The sequence below is a fragment of the Nycticebus coucang genome, chromosome 12 (genome assembly GCF_027406575.1).
Source record: "Nycticebus coucang isolate mNycCou1 chromosome 12, mNycCou1.pri, whole genome shotgun sequence".
Lineage (NCBI taxonomy): Eukaryota > Metazoa > Chordata > Mammalia > Primates > Lorisidae > Nycticebus > Nycticebus coucang.
The window spans coordinates 59,413,232-59,438,888 of record NC_069791.1 but is presented as its reverse complement, the minus strand read 5'-3'; the positions used below and the strand labels follow the sequence as shown (position 1 = coordinate 59,438,888).

At 46.0% G+C, this 25,657-nt stretch overlaps 1 protein-coding gene and 1 pseudogene across 2 annotated transcripts in view; one reads left to right on the top strand and one right to left on the bottom strand.

Moving 5' to 3' along the window:
* WNT5B (Wnt family member 5B) overlaps positions 1–24,592 on the bottom strand; it is a 119,263-nt gene extending 94,671 nt beyond the window's left edge. Inside the window, exon 1 of one of the 2 annotated variants that reach the window (XM_053556844.1) lies at positions 24,498–24,592. Coding sequence is in view for 1 of the 2 variants with exons in the window: in XM_053556843.1 (XP_053412818.1) it covers positions 23,648–23,653 (6 nt within the window). In the remaining variant the exon portion in view is untranslated. Of the gene's footprint in view, positions 1–23,647; positions 23,938–24,497 lie in introns of those variants that run through there. The other variant, XM_053556843.1, reaches the window with a different exon arrangement.
* LOC128561968 (YEATS domain-containing protein 4-like) overlaps positions 24,408–25,657 on the top strand; it is a 29,091-nt pseudogene continuing 27,841 nt past the window's right edge.

Genomic DNA, 25,657 nt, shown 5'->3' with positions numbered 1-25,657 from the left:
TTATTCATAATAGCTAAAAAGCAGAAACAATCCTAATGTACATCAACTATGAAAAGATAACGGGTCAGATCTCTACGTGAGGGATTATTATTTGGCCATAAAAAGAAATGAAGTATTGACACAAACCACAACACAGAAGGACCTTGTAAATGTCATGCCAAGGGAAAGAAGCAAGTCACAAACACCAAATATTGTATAATCTTATTTTTATGAGATGTCCAGAACAGGCAAATCTATGGAGATAGAAAGTAGATCGCTTATTCCTGGTAGGGAAGTTGGAAAGGAATCGGGAGAAACTATTAATGAGGATGGGGTTTCCTTCTGAAAATGCTGGCAGGTTGAAAGTATTGAGTACGTTGTACCACTCCGTGAATATACTAAAAAACATGGAATTGTATATTTTAAACGGGTAAATTATATGTTATGTGAAGTATATTTCAACAAAGCTGTTATATATTGAAAAAATAGTTAACATCTCTGGAATCTAACTAAGGTATGCATTTAGAGTAATCACCATGCCCTAGAGTAAGACCTCCAGACTCAATCTGATAAAGTCCAAAACCAATGACAATGGCTTCAGGAAAGATAGAATTAGAAGTCGAATACTGTCAAGTTTGTGCTTTCTACAGATCCACACTAGTACAGTGCAAACCAAACTTGCACTGGCGTAAAGTGCTCAGTCAGTAGTTGAACTATCTGCAAAATCAAGAATCAACCCACTTCAGAAAATGCAAGAAATTCAGAGTTTGTTAAATATGGTATTACAATACCTAATGATCAAAGATCACCATACTGATAAATAAACAAATAGGAAAATATTGAGAAAAAATAGTAAAAGATACTAAACTTGACATGGCCTAGATGTTGAACTTAGCTAACAAAGACTTTAAGGCAGCTATGATAACTATATTTATTTATTTATTTATTTATTTTTTAAATCTTTTTTTTTTTTTTGTGGTTTTTGGCCAAGGCTGGGTTTGAACCCGCCACCTCTGGCATATGGGACTGGCGCCCTACTCCTTGAGCTACAGGCGCCGCCCCCTATATTTATTTATTATATATTTTTGGGAAGAGTATCACTTCATTGCCCCTGGTAGAGTGCCATGGCGTCATAGCTCACAGCAACCTCAAACTCTTGGGCTCAAGAGATCCTCTTGCCTCAACCTCCCAAGTAGCTGGGACTACAGGTGCCTAGCTCTAGCTCAGGCTGGTCTCAAACTTGTAAGTTCAGGCAATCCACCTGCCTCGGCTCCTAGAGTGCTGGGATTACAGGTGTGAGCCACTGTGCCCACCCTGTAACCATATTTAAATAACTAAAAGAAAATATGTTCAAAGAATTTTATAAAAGCATGGTCTTCTGTATTAGTAGATAGGGACTTTCAGCAGATAAATGGACACTACAAAAAGAACCAAACAAAAATTCAAGAACTAAAAAATGTAACAACTAAAATGAAAAAAAAATTTTTTTTGAGACAGAGTCTCACTATGTTGTCCTGGGTAGAGTGCGGTGGCATCACAGATCACAGCAACCTTAAACTCTTGGGCTTAAGCAATTCTCTTGCCTCAGCTTCCCAAGTAGCTGGGACTACAGGTGCCTGCCACAACGCCCCACTGTTTTTTGGTTGTATTGTCATTGTTGTTGGCAGGCCCGGGCTGGATTCAAACCCGCCAACCCTGGTGTATGTGGCCAGCGCCCTAGCCACTGAGCTACAGGCACCGAGCCCTAAAATGAAAAATTAATCTGGATAATATTAAGAGCAACAAGAGATAGCAGAAGAAAATGTTAATGAACATTAAGGCGCATCTATAGAAATTATCTAATATGAAGAACAGAGGGAAATGGATTTTAAAAAATCCCAAATTAGTGTAACCTGGCTTATTGTACCCTCAATGAATCCCCAACAATAAAAAAAAAAAAAAAATCCCAAATTGATGGTGTTTTAAGTGGAAAAAAATGACCTCTTTGCTTTGTGCTGTGTACACAAAATTTCTGGAAAGTAAAGAAAAACCCTTTTTATGGCTCACACAGCTTCAAAGTAGCTGTCACTCAAACGTGCACTCACAGTTGAGCTGCTTTTGTTTTATTCTAAATAAATTGTTTCTTTTGAGGAAAAAAGAAATCCCAAATTTCAGGAACCTGAGTGACAGTATTAATCAGTCTAATATAAGTGTAATTAAAATATCAGGAGAAGAGGATGGGAATGAAACAGAAAAATATTTGAATGAATAATGCTCAAAAATTTACCCAATTTGATTAAAACCAATTCAATCTTTAAGAAGTATAAATATAAAAAGAACTATGCCTAAGTACATAATAGTCAAATTCCTAAAAATTTAAATATGAAACCTTGAAAGCACCAGTGGGAAGAGAGAATACATACACAGAGGGAACAATGATTAAAAGGAAGACCACAACTTCTCATCAAAAAGTATGCCTGGCTCGGCGACACCTGTAGCTTAAGCGGCTAAGGCATCAGCCACATACACCAGAGCTGGTGGGTTCAAATCCAGCCTGGGCCTGCCAAACAGCAATGACAACTGCAACCAAAAAACAGCCGGGTGTTATGGCGGGCACCTGTAGTCCCAGCTACTAGGGAGGCTGAGGCAAGAGAATCACTTAAGCCCAAGAGTTTGAGGTTGCTGTGAGCTGTGACTCCATGGCACTCAACCCAGGGCAATAGCTTAAGGCTCTGTCTCAAAAAAAAAAAAAAAAGTATGCCAAAATTCTTAAACAATACCTTTAAAGTGCTGAAAAGAAAAAAAACCACAATATTTACATCTCGCAAAAATACCCTTCAAAAACAAGGATAAAGGCTGGGCACAGTGGCTCACACCTGTATTCCTAGCACTTTGGGAGGCTAAGGCAGGCAGATTGCTTGAGCTCAAGATTTCAAGACCCTGTCTCTAAAAAACCAGCCAGGCATTGTGGTGGGCACCTGTAGTCCCAGCTACTCTGGAGGTTGAAGCAAGAGGATTGCTGGAGCCCCAGAGTCTGAGGTTACTGTGAGCTATGATGCTAGGGCACTCAACCCCAGGGCAATTGAGTGAGACTCTGTCTCAAAAAAAAAAAAAAAAAAAAAAAAAAAGATAAAATAAACATATTTTCAGATAAATAAAAGCTGAAAGAATTCAGTATTAGCAGACCTGCACTGCAAGAAATTGTTAAAGGATGTCCATCAGGCTGGGAACTTGGATCTACAGAAAAGTGTGAAGAACACCTGGAATGGTAAATAAGTGTGAAAATATAAAAGACTTGCTTTCTTTTCATAATTTGCTTAAAATATAACTGACTAAACCAAAAGTAATAACTCTATAAAGTGAAGTTTATAATATATACAGTAGTAAAAGATATGATAACATACTAAATGGGAACAGGTAAATGGAATGGTACTATTGTAAGTTTATTACATCCGTGAAGTGGGCCTGTTGATTCTAAATAAACCCTGATAGGTTAAGAATCCCCTAGAACAACTGTCAGTAAAAGATGGGGGAGGGGAGGTTGTAAGAATAAACAGAAATCAAATAGCAACGTGGTAGACTTAAACCAAACCATATCAAAAATTACATTAAGTGATCAAAAGTCAACATCAGTGGTAAGTAATAAGACACACTGACATTAGGACCCTCCGTAGGATGCATCGAAAGGATACAGTATCACTTGTGTGTTAGAAATGTATAACCACATTCTAATCTTGAGAAAATATCACACAAGCCCACACTGAGGGAGGAACGTCCTGTAACTGTACAATTCAAAACTGTGAAGGTGATAAAAGACAAAAGCCACACTAAGGAAATGTAACCCATTCAAGGGGATTAAGAAGACCTGATAACTAAATTTAATGTGAGATACTAGATTGAATTTGGGGCCAGAAAAAGACATCAGGGAAAAATTGGTGAAACTGGAAGAAGGTCTCAAAATGAATAAACAATACTGTAACAATGTTCATTTCCTATTGTTGACAATTGTACCACAGTTACATAAAATGTTACCATAAGAGGAAACTTAGTGAAGAGTATGTAAGAATTCTTTGCACTATTTTTGCAACATTTCTGCAAGTCTAAAATTATTTCAAAATAACACGTTCAAAAATGGTATTAAATGTATATAAACTAAACATCTCAATTAACCAAAAATTTCAATAATCCAAATATCCCTCAAAAATAAACAAAATCATGGCAACAAAAAGGAATGAACTACTGATCCCCTTAACATCTGGGATAAATCTCACAGATATTCAGATATTAAGCTGAGCAAAGCCAGGCGTGGTGGCTCATGCCTGTAATCCTACCACTCTAAGAGGCCAAGGCGGGTGGGTTGCTTGATCTCACGAGTTAGAGACCAGCCTGAGCAAAAGCGAGACCCCGTCTCTACTAAAAATAGAAAAACTGAGGCAAAAAGATTGCTTGAGCCCAAGTTGGAGGTTGCTGTGAGCTATGACACCACAGCACTCTACCTAGGGCGACAGAGCCTCTGTCTCAAAAAAAAAAAAAAGAGCTGAGCAAAAGAAGCCAAACACCAAAAAGCTGAAAGCAAAAAAAATAATGCTAGTATAATTTTATTGATGTGAAATTCTACAACAGGCAAAAGTAGTCTGGAATGACATAATCAGACCAGTGGGTGCCTGAGTTAGCAGGGTGGCGGGTTGTGGCTATGGGGACAGGAGACAAGGGGACTTTCTGGGGAAGCAGAATATCTCAACTGGGGCAGTGGTTGCATGGGTGTATACATTTGTTCAATTTTTTGACCTGTACAATTATGTGTGATTTTTATTGCATGTAAATTATACTTCAATAAAGTAGATTAAAAAGAAAAAGTAAATAGTATCTCTATCATTCAGCTATGGTAACATAGGGCAGGGAGTGGAGAAAGAGATACAGAAAGGACAGAGTATTCTCAGTAACGAACTTCACACTGTAAGACTTGCCTTAGTGCTCACTGCTGGACGTCAGGTTCTGATGTCTTCTCAGAAGCCTGTGTTCCAAACCAAACCAGAGAGACCTGTAGCACTTCCTACAACACATTCTTGGAGGGCAAGCTGCTCAGGCTCTGAAGTATAAAAATGGGGATGTCACTTAGTTAGGACTTTTCCTCAGCATGTGGAACAGGTAACAGTACCCATCAAGAATCGCACAGGAAAGGGAATAGTTTAAGCTGTCTGGTAAGATTTTGACCAGGGCTCTTGATTAGTCTACGGTGTAACAAGCTGCATGTAGTATGTATTGAAAATGCTATCTTATTGAGGTCAGATCACTGTTAAATTGACATGTTTGTGTTGTTTATCAATGCCATGTTTAAGTAAGAAAATAACACAAACTTTATCCCTTCTTCCCAGACATAACCAAGCTTATGATTATGTCAGCAGAATGAGTCACTGCAATTCCATAATAGCATTTTTTTGTGGTTGTTCAGAAGCATAACTAGAGCAAACATCTACTGGGTACTTTCTATGTGCAAGGTCCTGCATTCATTTATAATTTAAGTGCTTTCTATTCATTTCATTTAACCCTCACAATAGCCCTATACAGATTTTAACAGATTAAGGAAGATAAGGTCAAGAAAGTTTGGATTACTCGGACAAGGTCATCTCTGCACAGTCATCACACTGCCAGTGAGTTTTTGGAGGCAGGATTGATCTAGCACCTGTTATGCTACAGAACTTAAGTGCACTTAAAGAGCACTATACATGAGAGATTAGACTTACTCTTTCAATACAATTGTGTTAATGTAATGGTATTCACCCATCACATTTCCCAATCCCAAGGCAGTGGAAAGTATAACATGAAAAAAGGAAAAGGAAAAAAAAAGCTTTTCCTCTAGTCATAGGATGTAATTTTTTTTTTTCCTTTGAGATACTATTTCATCTGACCAGGCAGGCTTCCACAAAGTTTTCAAAGACTTTCTCCTAGAAATAGACAATAAGACAAGTGCCAGGTATGAATCACTGCCCAGTCACCTGAGGCTGTGTTTTGTCAGTGAATTTAAAGAAATCTCTGAGGTCACACTTCCACTCTGCACATTCTACAGGTAGGAACAGCAGCTGACGTTGGTTATAAACCACTTTCCTACACATCTCAACTTGATCCTAACAAAAACTCTGTGAGATTGTTGAGGACAAGGTGAGGTCACATCATGAGGTCACATTTACAAATGAGGAAAGGGGGACTGGTAGTGGTTAATGCATTTGCCTGAGATCACAGTTAGTGCAGGAATGGAAGTCCCAGACTTCTTTTTCTTTTTTTATTGTTAAATCATAGCTGTGTACATTAGTGCGATCAAGGGGTACAACGTGCTGGTTACATATACAATCTGAAATATTCTCGTCAAACTGTTCAACATAGCCTTCATGGCATTTTCTTAGTTATTGTATGTAGACATTTGTATTCTGCCTTTAGTAAGTTTCACCTGTACCCATTCTAAGATGCACCGTAGGTGTGGCCCCACCCTTTACCCTCCTTCCACCCTAACCTCCCTCCTCCCTTCCCATTCCTTGGCCCTTTCCTCATAGTCTTGTGAAAAGCTATAATTTAGCTTCATAGGAGGGCTGAGTACATTGGATACTTTTTCTTCCATTCCTGAGATACTTTGCTAAGAAGAATATGTTCCAGCTCCATCCATGTAAACATGAAAGAGGTAAAGTCTCCATCTTTCTTAAAGGCTGCATAATATTCCATGGTATACATGTACCACAATTTGCAAGTCCATTCGTGGGTCGATGGGCACTTGGGCTTCTTCCATGACTTAGCAATTATGAATTGGGCTGCAATAAACATTCTGGTACAGATGTCTTTGTTATATTGTGGTTTTTGGTCTTCTGGGTATAAACCTAGCAAAGGAATTATAGGATCAAATGGCAGGTCTATTTTTAGGTCTCTAAGTATTCTCCAAACATCCTTCCAGAAGGAACGTATTAGTGTGCATTCCCACCAGCAGTGTGGAAGTGTGCCCTTTTCTCCACATCCACGCCAACATCTCTGGTTTGGGGATTTTGTTATGTGGGCTACTCTTACTGGGGTTAGGTGATTTCTCAAAGTAGTTTTGATTTGCATTTCTCTGATGATTAAGGATGATGAGCTTTTTTCCATGTGTTTGTAGATCATGCATCTGTCTTCTTTAGAGAAGTTTCTCTTCAAGTCCCTTGCCCACCCTGAGAAAGGGTCACGTGTTCTTTTCTTGCTAATATGCTTGAGTTCTCTGTGGATTCTGGTTGTTAGGCCTTTATCGGAAATATAACCTGCAAATATTTTCTCCCATTCTGAGGGCTGTCTGCTTGCTTTACTTACTATGTTCTTGGCTGTGCAGAAGCTTTCTAGTTTGATCAGGTCCCAGTAATGTATTTTTGGTATTGCTTCAATTGCCTGGGGAGTCCTCCTCATAAAATATTCACCCAGGCCGATTCCTTCAAAAGTTTTCCCTGCACTTTCTTCAAGTATTTTTATGGTTTCATGTCTTAAGTTTAAATCTTTTATCCTGTGAGAGTCTATTTTAGTTATTGATGAAAGGTGTGGGTCCAGTTTTAATCTTCTACAGGTTGCCAGCCAGTTCACCCAGCACCATTTGTTAAATAGGAAATCTTTTCCCCCCTGAATGTTTTTAATTGGCTTGTCAAAGATCAAATAACGGTAAGTAGCTGGATTCATCTCTTAGTTCTCTATTCTGTTCCAGACATCTATTTCTCTGTTTTGGGGCCACTACCATGCTGTTTTGATCACTATCCATTTATAGTACAGTCTCAGGTCTGGTAGCATGATTCCTCCTGCTGTGTTTCTATTTCTGAGTAATGTCTTGGCTATTCGAGGTTTTTACTGATTCCATATAAAACAAAGTATTATTTTTTCAAGATCTTTAAAATATGACAATGGAGCTTTAATAAGAATTGCATAAAAATTATGTTTCTTTGGGTAGTATAGACATTTTAATAATGTTGATTCTTCCCAGCCATGAGCATGGTATGTTTTTCCATTTGTTAACATTTTCAGCTATTTCTCTTTATTTATTTATTTTTTTTTGTGGTTTTTGGCCGGGGCTAGGTTTGAACCCGCCACCTCTGGCATATGGGACCGGCACCCTACTCCTTGAGCCACAGGCGCTGCCCTCTTTTCTTAAAGTTTCATAGCTCTCTTTGTAGAGATCTTTCACGTCCTTTGTTAGGTATACTCCCAAATATTTCATCTTCTTTGGCACTACTGTGAAAGGAACAGAGTCCTTGACTGTTTTTTCGGCTTGGTTATTGTTGGTATATGTAAAGGCTACAGATTTATGGGTGTTGATTTTGTAGCCTGAGACATTGCTGTATTCCTTGATCACTTCTAAAAGTTTTGTAGTAGAATCCCTAGTGTTTTATAGATACACGATCATATCATCTGCGAAGAGCGAAAGTTTGATCTCTTCTGACCCTATGTGGATACCCTTGATCGCTTTTTCTTCCCTAATTGCAATGGCTAAAACTTCCATTACAATGTTAAAGAGCAATGGAGACAATGGGCAACCTTGCCTGGTTCCTGATCTAAGTGGAAATGATTTCAATTTAACTCCATTCAATACGATATTGGTTGTGGGTTTGCTGTAGATGGCCTCTATCAGTTTAAGAAATGTCCCTTCTATACCAATTTTTTTAAGTGCTCTGATCATGAAAGGATGCTGGATATTATCAAAAGCTTTTTCTGTATCAATTGAAAGAATCATATGGTCTTTATTTTTTAGTTTATGTGCTGAATTACATTTATAGATTTACATATATTGAACCAGCCTTGAGACCCTGGGATAAATCCCACTTAGTTGTGGTGTATAATTTTTTTGATATGTTGTTGGATTCTGTTTGTTAGGATCTTATTGAGTATTTTAGCATTAATATTCATAAGTGATATTGGTTTATAATTTTCTTTTCTTGTTGGGTCTTTCCCTGGTTTGGGGATCAAGGTGATGTTTGCTTCATAGAATGTGTTGGGTAATATTCCTTCTTTTTCTATATTTTGGAAGAGGTTTACTAATATAGGTACTAGTTCTTCTTTAAAGGTTTGGTAGAATTCTGACATAAAGCCATCTGGTCCTGGGCTTTTCTTTTTAGGGAGATTTTGTATAGTTGATGCTATTTCAGAACTTGATATAGGCCTATTCAACATTTCCACTTCATTCTGGCTAAGTCTTGGTAGGTGGCGTAATTCCAGGTATTGGTTGATTTCTTTCAGATTTTCATATTTCTGAGAGTAGAGTTTCTTGTACTATTTGTTAAGAATTTTTTGAATTTCTGAGGGGTCTGTTGTTATTTCATTGTTATCATTTCTGATTGATGAAACTAGAGATTTTACTCTTTTTTTCCTGGTTAGGTTAGCCAAAGGTTTATCTATTTTATTGATCTTTTCAAAAAACCAACTTTTGGCTTTATTGATCTATTGTATAATTCTTTTGTTTTTAATTTCATTTAATTCTGCTCTGATTTTTTTTTTATTAACTTTCTCTCTTTCCGTTTTCTTTTTCTTTTTGTTTTCCATTTCTTGAGCAGTGCTACAAATTTCCCTCTTAGGACTGCCTTTGCAGTATTCCAGAGGTTCTGGTAATTCGTGTTTTGATTGTTGTTTTGTTCCAAAAATTTGGTGATTTCCTACTTAATCTCATCTATAACCCATCTATCCTTCAGCATAAGGTTGTTTAGCTTCCATGTTTTTGTATGGGTATGCAGGTTCCTGTTGTTATTGAGTTCAACTTTTATTCCATGATGGTCTGAGAAGATGCAAGGAATAATTTCTATTTTTTTAAATTTGCTGATGTTAGATTTGTGGCCTAGGATTGGTCAATTTTTGGAGTATGTTCTGTGAGCTGATGAGAAGAATGTGTATTCAGTTTTGTTGGGATGCAATGTTCTGTAGATGTCAAGTCCAGATGTTGAATGGTTAAGTTTAAATCTAAAATTTCTTTGCTTAGCTTCTTTTTGGAGGATCTATCCAGCACTGCTAAATGGGTGTTAAAATCTCCAACTACTAAGGAACTGGAGGAAATCAAGTTGCTCATGTCTGTTAGAGTTTCTCTTATAAATTAAGGTGCATTCTGCTTGGGTGCATAATATTAATAATTGAAATCTCATCATATTGAGTATTACCTTTAACAAATATGAAGTGTCCATCCTTATCCTTCCTTATTTTGGTTGATTTAAAGTCTATTGAGTCTGCAAACAGGATTGCAACGCCTGCTTTTTTCTGCTTTCCATTTGCCTGGAGTATAGATGACCATCCCTTCACCTTGAATCTATATTTGTCTTTTAATGTCAGATGCGATTCTTGTATGCAGCAGATATCTGGCTTGAGTTTTTGTATTCAGCCAACCTGTGCCTCTTCAGAGGACAATTTAAACCATTCACATTTAAACCATTCACATTAATTGAGAATATTGATAAGCCTTTCGAGAGTCTGGTGGACATTTTTAATCCTTTTGCAACTGTGGAAGTTGGAATTTGATCAAAATTTTCTGGGTGGGTTTACTTTTGTGGTGTAGGATTACACTTGTGCTGGTCTTTATGGAGGATAGGTCTGAGAATATCCTGGAGAGCTGGTTTAGTTATGGCAAATTTCTTCAACATGTGAATATCATCGAAGTATTTAATTTCTCCATCATAAATGAAACTCAGTTTAGCTGGGTACAAGATCCTGGGTGGAAAGTTAATTTTGTTTTAGGAGATTAAAAGTTGATGACCATCTTCTTCTAGCTTGAAAGGGTTCAGCAGAGAGATCTGCAGTTATTCTAATATTCTTCCCCTTGTAGGTGATGGTTTTCTTTCATCTGGCTGCTTTCAGAATTTTCTCCTTCATATTAACTTTAGTAAAATTGATTATGATGTGTCTGGGGGATGTCTTATTTGGGTTGAGTCGTGCTGGAGTTCTGAAACTGTCTGCTATCTGAATTTCAGAATCTCTTGGCATGTCTGGAGAGATAATCTCATGGAGAAGAGACTCTGTGCCTTGTGAAACCACTTCATCGCTTTCAGGGATCCCTATAGGACGAATATTGGTTGTCTTCGAATTATCCCAGAGGTCTCTGAAAGAGTGATCTGTTTTTGCCCTCTATTTCTCTTCCTCTTTGAGAGTTTGGGAGTGTTCTAAAGCTTTGTCTTCAATGTCAGAAATTCTTTCTTCTGCTTGCTCCATTGTGTTACTGAGGGATCCTACTGTGTTTCTCAGATCTTTGAGGGCTACAACGTCTTGTCACAATGTGTCAAAATCTTTGGTCATTTGGTCTTTGAATTTGTTGAATTCTTGAGATATCTTTTGGGTTACTGCTTGGAATTCTAATTCGATCTTATTTGCTATATAGATTCTGAATTCGATTTCTGACATCTCAGCTATTTGTTTGTGCATAGGATCTTGTGCTGTGTCTGCCCCATTGATCCTTGGGGGAGTTGATCTACTCTGATTATTCATATTGCCAGAGTTTTTCTGTTGATTTCACCTCATGATTGTTTTCACCATTGCCTCTGGCCATCCTCAGAGTTGGGGAGGTATCTCTCCAAGATTAGACCACAGCAGGCTTACTCTATTATTGTCTGATCTTTGTAGCAAGTGACCCTGTGTAGTTCCTCTGGGGCTGCCCCAGCCAGGGAGTTCTGGTTGTGGAAGCAGCTCCGGAGTGTGACATACCCAGATCCAGCAACATGGCAGGAGGTGGTGCGCATGGTTCTGGGAGTGCCTGGTGCCCAGTGACTTTGGCACAGACAGCCCAAGGCTCCAGCAGTCTCTGGCCAGGAGAAGAGCTCTGCGCAGAGGCAGGGAGGGCTCCAGAGGGCACGCGGCTACCAGAGTCCCTGGCCAGATGAGCGGGCCAGTGTGGAGGCAGGGAGGGTACAGGAGGGAGGACGCAGGGTTGCGCAGCTCCTGCAGTTCTGGGTCAGGGCATGCGGAGGCTCAGTGGGCGCGGGGCGCGGGTCAGGGGTCGCGGCGCAGCTCTTATGGAGTTCCGGGCAGCGCCAAGGCCAGGAGTTTGAGGTTGCTATGAGCTGTGACACCACGGCACTCTACCCAGGGCAACAGCCTGAGGCTCCAGTGTGCCAAAACTGGTCTCATTCTGCCCCTGAGGGTTAAGGCTGTAAGCAGCTCAGTCCCTGCTCTTTAGGCTGTTCAGTCACTAGGTTACTAGCTCCCGCCTGATCCTTGCTCTGTGACCCTGAGGGCGGAGCTTGCCCAGGCAGTTCTTTCACAATGGCTCCCTGTGGCCCACAGCCGAACACTATTAGCTCCATCTGGCTCAGTGGCTCAGTCTGGGGCCCTAGACAATGCCCAGAGTTCTCCACACTCCTGCTCAAGCTCTCCCCAAGGCAGTTCAACTGAGTGCCAAGTCCAAAAACACTGAAATAGTTCACAGGTAAGGCCTTTCCAGTTTGCAGTCTCACTGCTGCTTGTTCCTACAGCTGCCGGCAGGATTAGGTCGCTTGAACACACGCAACCACCTACCAGTTTTCCACAGTTTTTGTCCTCCTCTTGGGGTCCAGAAGTCCCTTGCTGACTCCCTGTATCCTCAAAGGGATGATATAGGCAGATCCCACCAGCCAGAGATGCCCGGAGTCTTATCTCCCCAGACTCACTGTGCCCTGTTGCAGGGAAGCTGTTACTCGGCCGCCATTTTGGATTGTTCTCCTCTAATTTTTCTATTTTTAGTAGAGGCAGAGTCTTGTGCCTGTTCAGGCTGGTCTCAAACTCCTCCCAGACTTCTAACTCCCAGGTGGCTTCAGGAGGTCAGCATCCTCAAATATCAGAATCCCCAGGCCACGAAGTCTGGTCTTACCTAGAATTCCTCTCTCAGTTTTAACTTTTAGTCAGTAAACATTCAACACAAAGGTGACACTCTAAATATTCTCTTTGGCAAAAATCAGAAGCATATTTCCAAGGGAAAACCAAGGTAGGCATGAGATGGCAATAGCTCATCCTCACAAACAGTGATCAATTACTGTATTTCAACAATTCTAAGATGACACTGATTTGAAAATACACCATTATCACTAAGAAAGAAAACTACTCCCCATTAATCTATCATATGATATTGATTCTGAGATGCATCCAGATCTCAGATATGTTAAAATGTGTCTTAGTTTTGATAAAATATGTTAATTCAAGACCAGCTTTCTCGGTTGGGCGCAATGGCTCACACCTATAATTCTAGCACTCTGGGAGGCCAAGGCAGGTAGATTGCCTGAGCTCAGGAGTTTGAGACCTGCCTGAGCAAGAGCAAGACCCTGTCTCTAAAAATAGCTGAGTGTTGTGGCAGGTGCCTGTAGTCCCAGCTACTTGGGAGGCTGAGGCAAGAGGATCGTTTGAGCTCAAGAATTTGAAGTTGCTGTGAGCTATGACATCACAGCACTCTACCCAGGGGGAGAGAGTGAGACTGTGTCTTAAAAAAAAAAAAAATTACATCACATTTAGCTTTCTCAAATGGGGGATTACAATCTTTTTAGAAGTCCCTAGCTCATCACTTTGTCAATATGATTGAGTAGCAACAATGCTAAGTGCTAAGATTGTCAGTGGGAAGAGGACAGAAATGAAGAAGGACCACTTCTGCCATCCAGCAACCCACATGTCAGACTGGGAGCTTCTTCCAGGAAGATTCCAAGAACATGCACTTTGGTAAAAGTTGCTATTATATAAGTGAATTTTCGGGTCTCTTTTTTTTCTCCCCAGTTGACAAACCAAATGATAAAATAATCAAATATTCTTGACCAACCTAAGTAGATATCTGAGCATCTAACTGACAATTTCTTGACATTTTCACTTTTTTTCTATGAAGAATTAAAGAAGAATGGGGACACTGAGTGAGTACCTACTGTGTGTCAGACATTGCCCCAATTCACATAGATCATCACCTTTAACTCTCAAAATAACTTCAGGGGTTGTGTGTGATTATCCCTGCTTAAAGGTGAAGAAAACAGAGCCTAGAAAGCCTACCTAGCCACAGTAAGGTCAATCTGATTGTGAGTGTCTATTTAGTACTCAAACCCAAGTCCATCTGACCCTGAAAGCCACCTTCACTGGGGAAAGAACAGAAAGCACGGAGGGCAAAGACTTGGGAAAGCTTGGAAATCACTGCTAGACACAGCTGACCTCTGGAGGCTGATATTCTATTTACATGACACAGTAAATAAATCTCTTCTACTATGGGACACCTCACCCACTCTGGGGACCTGATTTAGTGACCAGGATGGCTGCAGCACAAGTCATGTGGGAACAGGGGAGAGATGGCCTTATGGGGGGGGAACAGGGGAGAGACAGCTGGTGAGAAAGCTGCTACCATAATTCACATCTGTTCCACAAGGGTCTACACTTGAGCAATAGTGTGGAAATAGGATGTAAAACGAATAAGGACTCCACAGGATTTAAGGGAAGACTGTCAGGAAAAAAATAGAGATATTTTAGAACGGTATCCTCAGCCAGGGGCAATTCTGTCTCTGTCTTTCCCCCTAGGGGACATTTGATGATATCTAGAGACATTTTTGGCTATTGTCCCTGGGACAGAGGTGCCAGAGGAACCAAGTGGGCAGACGCCAGGGATGTTACCAGACATTCTACCACGCACAGAACACCCTCCTCAACAAGAGTTATTGGTCCAAAATACTCACAGTGCTGAGGATGAGAACTGTGACCTGGGAACAACCTTAGGGAAACAAAAATGGTAAAGATACAATGCTCACCAAGCAGCTGGTGAACCAGAAAGACAGAGAACCCCCAGGGCCGGCTCTGCACAAGCTACAGCTCCTGATTACACCAGGCTCCAAGACGTGCCCTGGAAACAGATAAGGGGAGAGAACAGGCGTGGTTCTTACCTGCAAGGTGTCACCACCCACCCAGCAGGTGAAGAAACACACACGCTTATACATATGTGTGCAGAAAAGACTGAAAAGGAATGGGCCAAAATAATAGCTTGAAATTATCATTTTTCTTCATATTTTCAATGAAAATTCAATGTTTTTCAGTGAACATGTCTTACTTTCATGAGTTGTGACTAATAGAGCTATGTCCTTGGGTCACATATTCTCTGGTCCAGTGAAGGGGAAGCCAGGAGGGGCAGGGAGCAACAGAGCAGAGAAGGTCCACCTGCTTCTCCTATGAGACACCTGCCTGGTCTCCATTTAGTTCCTTCAGCAAATGTTTACTGAGCACCCACCGTGTGTCAAGCATTGTTCTATGTGCTAAAGACACACTGTGAACCAAACAGACAAGAGTTCCTGCCCTCACGGTATTTCTATTCTAGCAGGGGAAGCAGACATGGGACCAGTAAGTGATAGAAAGTATCTGTATGCTTCATGGTATGACAAAGAGAAATACATTGGAGAGGAAGGCTGGAAAATGGCAGGAGGTTGCAATTTATATAAGAAAGTCCCAGGAGACCTCGTGGGGGTGATTATTTGAGGAACCATCTGAGGAAGGTGAGGGAGGGAGGGGAAGAAGGAAGAACAGTCCAAGCAGAAGGCACCGCAGGGGGCAGGGCCTGAGGCAGGAATGAGCCTGGGACAGGAGGGAGCCCACATGCTGTGACACGTGGGAGCTGTAGCTTGTGCACAGTGGCCTCTGTGGATTCTTTGCCTGTTTGGTTCACCAGCAGCATGGTGAACATTATACTTCATGACTTTTGTTTCCCTAAGGTTGTTCCCAAGTCAGGTTTCTCATCCTCAGCACTGCAGGTATTTTGGACCCAATAACTCTAGCTGAGGAGGCAGTTCTGTGCATGGTAGGACGTTTGGTAACATGCCTGGTGAGGTCACAGAGGGCACGGTAGCTCACTCCTGTAATCCTAGCACTCTGGGAAGCTGAGGCAGGAGGATTGATTGAGCTCAGGGGTTCAAGACCAGCCTGAAAAAGAGTGAGACCTGTCTCTACTAAAAATAGAAAAAAAAAAAAAAATAGGCTCGGTGGTCGTAGCTCACTGAGTAGGGCACCAGCCACATACACTGAGGCTGGCGGGTTCATACACTGAGGCTGGGGGGTTTGAGCCCGGTTGGGCCTGCTAAACAACAATGACAACTGCAACAAAAAAAATAGCCAGGTGTTGTGGTGGGCATCTGTAGTCCCAGCTACTTGGGAGGCTGAGGCAAGAGCATCGCTTAAGCCCAAGAGTTGGAGGTTGCTGTGAGCTGTGATGCCACAGCACTCTACCAAGGGCAACATAGAGAGACTCTGTCTCAAAAAAAAAAAAAGAAAGAAAAGAAAGAAAAAAGAAAAGGAAATAGCTGGGTATTGTCATAGGCACCTGTAGTCTCAGCTATTCAGGAGGATGGCTTGAACCCAGGAGTTTGAGGTTGATGTGAGCTAGGTTGATGCCATGGCACTCTAGCCTGGGTAAAAGAGTAAGTCTCAAAAAAAGAAAAAAAAAAGAAAAGGTACAAGGCAAAATACAGCATTATCATCTTATGGGCTGATAAGTGGCCTGTCATTGACCATCTTTATGTATATAGAGTAGAATCCCCAGGAGATAAAATCAGGAAAGCTGCAGCCAATGAGGGAGGAGGGAAACTAGGAGAGGGAGGTGCCTGTGCAGCCAAGGGAGATCTTGCATGAAAGAGGAGGTAACACTGCAACCACCCGTGGCAACTAGAAACCTTTTTCCTATTAGTTCTTTTCAAATTATATTCAATAAGGCCTTACTGGATACTGGCCCTGCGCAACCTGGGACCAAAGAGATAGGTAGGAGATGGTGTCCACGGTCTGGAATGAGGGCACAGTGAAGTGGATACTCACTGTTCCATTCAACAAAGGACCAAGGGCCAGCAACGCAGGGTGTCGGGGTTAGGGCACTCATGGAACTCCTAAGCCAGTGGTTCACCACTTTCCAATCTGAGCGCACACCCGAGTGAAATGGACTGTATTAGCAACAGCAGCACCTGAGGACCCAGCCTGAGCGAGAGGGCGGCTCAGCGCTGCTTCATGGATCTACTGCTGGGCCTGGACAGCTTCATCGGCTCCCTGGTCCTTTTCATTTCCACTCTACACTGCACTTTGCTCAATGCCTCCTCCCAAACCACCTTCGATGTGCACCATCGCAAGATGGGGCGTAGCCACAAGGTAGGGGGACTCAAAGACTCGGAGGTTTTAGAATACTGTACAATTGCCATCTGTCTGCAGTAGAAGTTACTAGAACAAAAGTTCCTCAAGTTTAAGAACTATGTCTTATAACCACAACACCCAGGGCATGCCTAAATCAATATTTGTTATATGAATAATTCAATCATTATCAGAAATCATTAAGGATGGTATACTTCTTGGGCAAAATGGGCCTATTCTAGCAAAGAACATCCTCTACAATTACAAAGTTCACTTCCTAAGGTCAGCAATAACAGATGCTGATCAGACACTGTCTTAGCTGAGGAGTGGAGAACAAGACAAAGATAGTTTAGGAGGCAGACATTCACCAGTGTGCTGATAAACAAACGAGAGAGCGAGCTACAGATGGTGGTAAGGGCTCCAGGGGAATCAGACAGCAATAGACAGCGCCTGGGGCTGGGGCTGGCAGCCACTCCCTGGGCAGGGCCTCTTTGAGAGGCTGAGATCTGAACGATGACGGGGAGGGGCCCAGCACAGAGCTGAGCAGGAAAGATCCTGGCAGAAGGAGGACAGTGTAAAGGGGCAGCAGTGTTCTCACAACTGCAGGGAGGCCGTGTGTTGGCCGTCAAAGAGCGTGGCACAGATGGGCTTGGAGAGGGAGGCAGAAGGTAGGCTGTGCAGGGCTGGGTGGACGAGGGTGCCAAGTCTGGGCTGTTAAGCTGCAGTGAAGGTAAAGAGGGTATTCTTGGGGAAGTGTGACAACTCCCTGTTAACATGAGGAATGAGACACAAAATGTGCAGGGAAGAGAATCGTGAGATGTGGCTTAGTGTGTAATGGCTCAGAACTTCCATGCCTTAGAGAAGCTGGGGGGTTAGGTTGGAGCAATGCTGGGGCCGGGTGTCCTGGGCCCTGACAAGTTAAAGGAACTGACCTAACCCCCTAGATGTGGCACCCATCTCCACTGGAATAGGGCCTATGTCGGGGGAGGCAGGGGGTTTCACTCATCAGCGGGGGTCCCCTGCTCAACAAGCTACAAGGGCACTAATGGAGGTTCCTGACAGCCCAGCCGGACGCCTGGGGCTGTGGTGGGGCTGACTCTGTGACTCAACCCAAAGTCAGCTGCCCCGAGTGGAGTGCCCTTGCAAGTCCACCTCGTGGTACTCCCTGGCTCTCTTTCGCATTTTAAGCCCTCTCCCTCCCTCCCTTCTGCTACCTGCTCCCTCAGACCTCTTCACCAGCACACTGGTCTGCTTCACAGGGCCAGACACACCTACCTAAAGCTGATTTTAGATATGACTTCACAGAAGTTACTTTTCTAAGCACAGGAAATACAACAAGCTAAGATTTTGAGAGTGATTTCCAAATACAGGGAAAGTATCACCATTTGCCTAGGAAAACAACAGCTGCGTGTGGGATGGGGTCAGCAGGACCCTCCTTCTCCGTCAGAGACATGCACAGCTCTCAACTGCACAGATCCGCATCAGACTCCAACACTCCTGTCCAGAGCGTCTCTTTTCCTTCCCTTCACGACAGCCAACACTGAATATCTATTCTCTCCCCATCAGCCCACAAACCTCTATTCACACCATATAATGATTAAAATGACTTCTCTGCCTGATTGGACGCAGTTGGTATCTGTGAGCGTCCTTTCCTCTGAGAAGTGACGACACAAGCTGATATAAGCAGCAGGCCACGTCCCACATGGTGTGGCCTCCATCTTCCAGCGCAGAGCAGGTTCAGGGCAGAGTGCCAAGGAGTTGGAACTACCCTGCCAGGAGACCCTCCTCAGTGTCGTCACAAAAGCTGATGCTCAGAAGTTCCAGGTAGGTCTAAGTGCTTTCCATATGCTAATCCTCACAGCAACCAGATGGGAAAGACATAAAGCTGCCATTTCCCGTTTGTAAATAAGGAAACTGGGGCACAGAGAAGTCAGGGAACCTGCCCTGCCTTCACAGGAGACACGTCTGTCTCAGAAGCGCTCGTTTTGGCCTCCGCTGTCTTAGTTTCTGCTGCCTCCTGCCTCAGCGCATTTCTGGACGGTACAGTTCGGAGTGCCTCTCCTCACTCACCAGCTCTTGCTCTGCAGTGTGACTTACAATAAGCATACGACATCTCTCCAAAGATTTAACCACCTTGATTTCAGGTCTCAACCCTGGACAAGATTTCTATGAAGTATTTAGAAATTCATCACTCAAAATTTTCCCAGGAGAAACTTCTCCACAAGTGCAGGTGAGGTCTATCATCTTAGAGGAGAGTCTGTGACTAGGACTCAGCTGTGCTCTAAGCTTCCAGAGCAATAAAATCCTCCCACCACCAGGGCGTATTTGCCAGTGAGATCCATGGGGTAGAGATGCCAGCCTCTTGCCCGAGTCTATCCACAGGTTAAGTCCAGGGAAAACGTGAATCCTGGTTCAGACCTGGGACAGGCCACAACGCAGGTATGACACCAGCTCGGGGCTGCTCTGTGGCTACTTGTTTTAAACCCTGGACCTTAAGAGGAGAGGGGACAGCCAGTAGCAGGCAACAGTATAACCTCGAGCAGGCATTAGAAGAGCTTGGTCATTTTACACTTTTATGTTATCTTTTTCACTTCCCCAGAGCAAATTTAATGATTGAACATTTGCAGATAACTCTAAAGTGACCTTTGGGGTCTAAAGTTTGTAAACCAAGTACTTTTAATCCACCGCCTTTTCTAACCCAAGCCCAGCTATCATTCCGCAGGCCTTGGTAAATCCACTTTGGATCCTTGATGAATGAGTCAGACAAGGGCAACCTTCTAGGAGTTAGCATTTCTGGGGCCCAAGGAAGCTGCAGATGAGAGGAGACTGTAAACCCGCTGGACGCCAGGGCCTCCCCCAAAGTCACCCAAAACTGGAGACAGAGCTTCGTCATAAGCCCCGGGATGCCGACTAACCACAGAGGCCCCTGTCGGGCCTCAGCTCAAAGCCAGGGGCACAACCTGAGCCTCCAGCTTGACCACAAACCCTGCCTCTAAGACCGCAATTTGTGAAACAAGACCTCTGTAAAAGCGACAGGCCCGACTCGGGTGGGGACACCCCCGCCTCTGACTGGCCTGCCTCCCCACCCAAGCCTAGGCCACAGCAGAGCGATTCCCAAACCTAAAAGAGCTGGAATTGTTAAAGGGGGACAAAATCTTAGACCTGGAAGGGGCCTCTCTGGCAATCTCATCCAACTCTATAGAAAAGGACGAGAAAAGATGCTATCACACCATATGCCCCCTCCACAGCAAAACCTCAGGAAAAGACAGTGATGTAAAGAACAGAACATATGGGTGGGTTGGGCATTTGGGGGAGGCTTGGAAGTTTGGGGTGCAAAAGACCTTCTGAGAAAATGGCCTTGCCCCTTTAAGGGCTGCCCTGCCACCAACACCATACTGACCCAAAAGGGAGCTGGGAGCCTGGCCACTGGCACTGGGCAGTGACTGCAGTCAGCACAGCCCCTGAGGACCTTAGGTTTCCTAAAACCCCTGTGCATGGAGCATTGTATCTGAAAGGATCAGGGGAGAGAGTCTTCCCTCGGTACCGAACCAGATTCCAAATCGCCTGGGAGGAAGAAGTTGAAAAGAAAGCCACATGGGTGGAGAAGCAGTGAGGACAGAGACCAACTTTAGAAAGTCTAGAAGAGGATTCATTCAGTACAAAAAAGACCAAACTGCAACCACAGGGGCGAAAGAAGTCAGGAAATGCTGCCGCAGCAGCCAGCCCAGTGGCTAGACCGCGAGCCATTGGGTCAAACTGGGATGGAGGGGGCGGAGGTTTAAATTTAGCCAGGTAAACAGAGCCAGCCAGGGGTGGAGAGGGCTGGTAGGAGCAGGGCAATCACCTGCTCTGTGGAGTTGGGGGCATTTCATTTTGAAGAAAAAAGTCCAGCCAGGCTGCACCACAGAGCTGGGCCATTTTGGGGGGAGTAGACAGGCTGCACCTCAGACATGGGCAGAAGGTGGCCCAGATGGAAACTGTCAGGCCTTTTCATCTTTGCCACAGTACCTATGCGCAGCCCCTGTGCTGGACTCTGCTGGACTCTTGCAGACAGTTTGAAGATGCTCAACAGAACCAGCCCAGGCGCCTTTATGTGGTGCTCCCCGAACTCTCGTCACTCTGGGGGGTAACATCTACTGCTGTCCTGAGTCTTGAGAGACCTGATGCAATTACAAAAACAACCACTAACTACCACCACAACAAAACTCTGAGGATCGTACTCAGGTGTGGGGCTGGAAGGATGGTGGACTCTAAAGACCTATCTAGAAGGTTAAGGAGATAAATAGCAGGCAGTTTGGAAAGGAGCCAAAGTGAATAAAATCAGGATTGCAGACAGGAAAGCTCTACGGACTTATTGGTTTCTATTTCAGAGACAAGAACTATCACTTCACGTAGACCATGCTAAGATGCCAGGCAGTGGCAGTCTAGAAAGCAGCAGAACTGCCCTAGGAGGGAACATCACATCAGACCAGCCTGGTCCTCTGTGAAGACGAGCAAGCAAACAAAAACATCTTTCAGCTACCACCAGAGTAAGAGGAGGGTGAAAGGCACAGGTGAAGAGCAAGCCCACATTTTTTTCTGTTCACAGCATATGGCTCCCAGCCTTTCTGGCAATAACTTACACTTTTTAGACAGACAAGTTTTTAGATAAAGCTTGTTTCAAGCCAATAAGAAATACTTGGAGCTATTACAACCACCACATGAACTAAAGAGGAGACCAGTTTTAGACGCCCTGGGCAAACACATACGCGTGGGTACAACCTCACTCACATATTCATACTCAAACACATAAAAGACGCCAGGACATTCACGGATAGAAAGCACCAGCAAGCTCCTCCAAAACTAGCCCCAGCTCCCCGGCAGGCCGGCCCATGCCACAGTGTCACACGCCTTGGGCTGACTGTCCTAGAGAAAGAAAACAAAGGGAAAGGGTCTCTTGGCTACTCTTGGGTATTTGCCCACATACAGTCACTTTAGGTTCTTTGCTTCCTTCACCTCCCGCCCTGGTGTCCCGCCAGCCTTACTTGTGGGGAGGAAGCCCTGGCCTCTCTTCTGGGGCTGCGGGACCTGGTATTCACCCTGAAGACCCCGGCTTCATCACTCCCCTCACAACTGCACAAAAGTGTTCTCTTTCAGCAATGCCTTTCCTTCAAAGGAGCCACACCTCCTCCTTCTTGCTATTTATAACCAGTAATATTGCGGATCAAAGAAAGAAGAGATGCTATTTTGTAATGGAAGGAAACTACCATTGGCCTTCCACCTCTAATAAGCCCATGTGTTTGCCGGGACTCCTTATTGAGTCTAGACAAGTGTGCTGGTGCAAGCTCTAGGCCCGGTTCCCCTGGTCTACGCCTGAGATGGAGCATCTTGCTTCGGATGAGAATTCTACATGTGAATCAGGGCGCAGGAGCAGCTGGGCGTGGGAAAGGGTCCCCAGGCTTTGTGAGGGTATGCCTGCTGCTTCCTGGGCGCTCGGTTGCCTTACGGGCCAGCCACAGAGGGGGTGACTCTAAGCTACCAACTGCAAGCCTGCAAGAGTGCTGGAATTTGGCCAGGGGCATGATCCTGCCCTGCTGACCCAGAGTTTTCTGCTCCCACATTGACAGCACGGGCACAGATGTCCCATCATGGTTCTGGCAAGTGGGCACATTCCTTGGCAACTGGAGTAGTTCTGGGGGTTGGTAACCTGATCCTGAGTCCTTCTCCAGGTACCAGGCTGAAACTCTAACCAGCGTGGTAGCAACCGAAAGCTGTTGCCAACGCGACCAGGAGGCAAAAGCAGTGAAGAAGGGAAGTTGCAGAGCCTCCCCTCCACACTCAGCTGAGTGATCAATCAACCCAGGGCTGGAGCCACCTCAGTTTCCCTTCCTAAGAAATAGATCCGATTCTGCTCCAAGCGCACTAAACTGTCTCTTAAAACTATATGCAGAAGTATCCACTGAGGCTCCACAAGAAGATGGGGGAAAGAGGTCACTTCCCACCTTTCCCACGGCAGGGATGGGGAGGCAGAGAAGCAGGAGAGAGAACACAGACCCGACCAGCGCCCAGGGCTTTACCTGCACCGCGCTCACACTGCTGGCGGGTTAAAGTAATCCAGATGTCGTCCTCATCCGAGTTTGCTTGCTGCCGGACGCACACCCCAAGCGGAGGAGGGTTCCAGCTGGGCCCGACGAAGCCCGGGAAAGCGAGCGAGGCGCCCGAGGGGCTCCCGGCGGCTCCACAGCTGCGGGCAGCGCCCACGGCCGGGGCTCTGCGCCTCCTGGGGTCCGCGAAGCCGCGCGCCGGGCGAGAGCAGCCCGCCCCAGCCTACCTGCCCGGCCGGGAGCGCGCCCTCCGCGCGCTCGAGAGCCCGGCGCCCCAGCTTTGTTCCCCGCGCGGCCGGGGGCCACTCCCTGCCCCCCACTCTTCCCGTCGGCGGATCCCCGCTCGCAGCCGAGCCCCAGTCTGTCTCCTCCGGGAGGCGAGGGCCCGCTCCGGAGCCCCGCGCCGCGGCCCCAGACTCCAGACCCAGCCTGCCCGCTGGGCGCCGAGCGGGACCGGAGCCCGAGGGAACTCTCGGCAATTGGGGCGGCCGGGCCGGGGGCGGCGGCGGAGGCCCGCGCAGCTCCTCGTTCCCACAGCCGCCGCGGACGCTTACCTGCATGGCCCGCCGCTGGTCAGGCCCGCGGGCTCCGGCTCGCCGCTCTGCTCGGCCCGGGGGTCCGGGGGACGGCCCGGGACAGACGCTGCCCGCTCCTCTCAGCGCGCGGGCCGCTCGGGCCGCCGCGCCGGACTCTTCATCCGCGCCCCGGGCGCGGGGTCGGCGCGCCGCGCTCCGGGGGTCCCTCCGAGGCGTCTGGGGCAGCCCCGCGGGGCCCGCGGAAGCCGGCCGGGCAGTCCTGGCCCTCGCGGTCCGCGCTCCCTCCTGCCGCCGGGAGGGCTCCCTGCGCCTCTCGGGGACCCTCGGGCTCGGCCAGCGGGGCAGGTCGGGGGTGTGGAGCCCCCGGCCGAGCCGCAGCGAGGCGCTGAGCCCTGGGCGCCTGGCCTGGGCGCCGCCGTCGATCGTCTTTGCGCTGCGCGCTCTTCTCTCCAGCGCGAGACCCGAGGAAGTTTCGGCCCCAAGTTGGCTGCCAGGCGGGTGGCAGCCGCGGCTCGGAGTGCAGGGGCCGGCGCTGGGCGAGTGGATCCCCGGGGCTCCGCCGCCTCCGCCCCGCCTCCCGCGCCTCCTCTCCGCCCCCCGCGGCCGCGCCGGCCCCCGGCTAGCTCCTTCCCACCGCCCGGGCCCGCGACACCCCTCCCGAGTGCTCCTCCCAGTCTCTGGGACCGTGACCTCCGCACCTGCCTCCTGCCTCCGGGCGGACTCGTCGGGCTCCGTCTGCCCTTCGGCCTAGCCGCCCGGGTCTGCACGCGGGGTGCGGATGGGGAGCCCCCGCCGCTCAGGCTCCTTCCCTGCCCCGCTACTTCTCCGGAACTCTCCCCTGGCCTCTGAAAAGACCCATGGCACCTACCAGGGCCAGCAGCCCCTTCGGGCGCCCGAAGAGCCCGCTCCCAACGATCCTGGCGGGAGCACCCACCCAGGGGGCTGTGGAGCCAGAGGCGCTGAGCTTGGTGACCTCTCCATGTAACTCTTTACGTCACTACCTCTTACGCTTACGTCATACACTTTACTGCGATTTCTCCTCCTTTGAATCCCCCCCCCCAAAATGATCTGGGAACCATTTTTACACTTTACAAGTCCATCATTTGCCTATTAGTCCTGGGCCCTTTTCCTACAGCACCCAGCTCAGACAGATCTCTGGGATTGAGAAGTCTGATGTAGGAAGGTTTCAAGAGGAAAATGCATTCTCTCAAATCTTCTGTCATGGATTTAGGACTAAATTATTCCCCTAACTTTTAATGGGGAAACTGAGGCATAGAAAAGTGCAACGACCAGCCAGCCCTTAGTCACTAAAGGGATTAGTAGCCTGAAAAGGTCAGACCAAAGTTTTGAAAGTTTCATTGAGGTGCCAAGTCCTGTTATAAATTACGGCAGCTCACATCTGGGTGAGCTGCCCAAGAGGGTGCCCAAGACGGTGAAGAGAATTAGCCAAGGTCCAGGCGCAGGCAGAGTCAAACTCTAGCTGAGGGACCCTACTCCAGACCCCAGTAACAGGGGCCAAGCAGAGCAGCCAGCGCGCTCTGAGGCCTGCCTTCCAACTAGTAACAGGGGCCAACCCAAAGCAGCCAGTGAGCTCTAACACCTGCCCTCCACTGCCTTTTCTTTTCCATTCTGAAAACCCCAGTCTCCTCCCTGAATGAGTAGGAGGGCACCCTACTAAAGAAATGGCCTTTGAATGCAGTTTAGTGAAGGGTGGGGGGGAACAACGGTAATAACCAAAGGCTTTGCCTTTTCTTAATTAGTAACCAAACAAGGTGACAGCCTCCCCCTTTCAGTGGGGGCAGGGGCAGCAGGGAGGGTCAAGGAATAGATGGGACCAGGAACTCACCATGCTGGTTAGGCAATAAGGAGCTATTGTCCTCTGGATTTTACAATGAGGAGAGCAAGAGCTGTTTTAGCAAATACCCCACTAATTAGAGGGAAAGGCTTCCTTGGAATTGTGCTGGCTTGGGCCGGAGGTGCACTGTGACTTTTCTCACCTCACAGTGAATGGTGTTTATGAGACCAGGT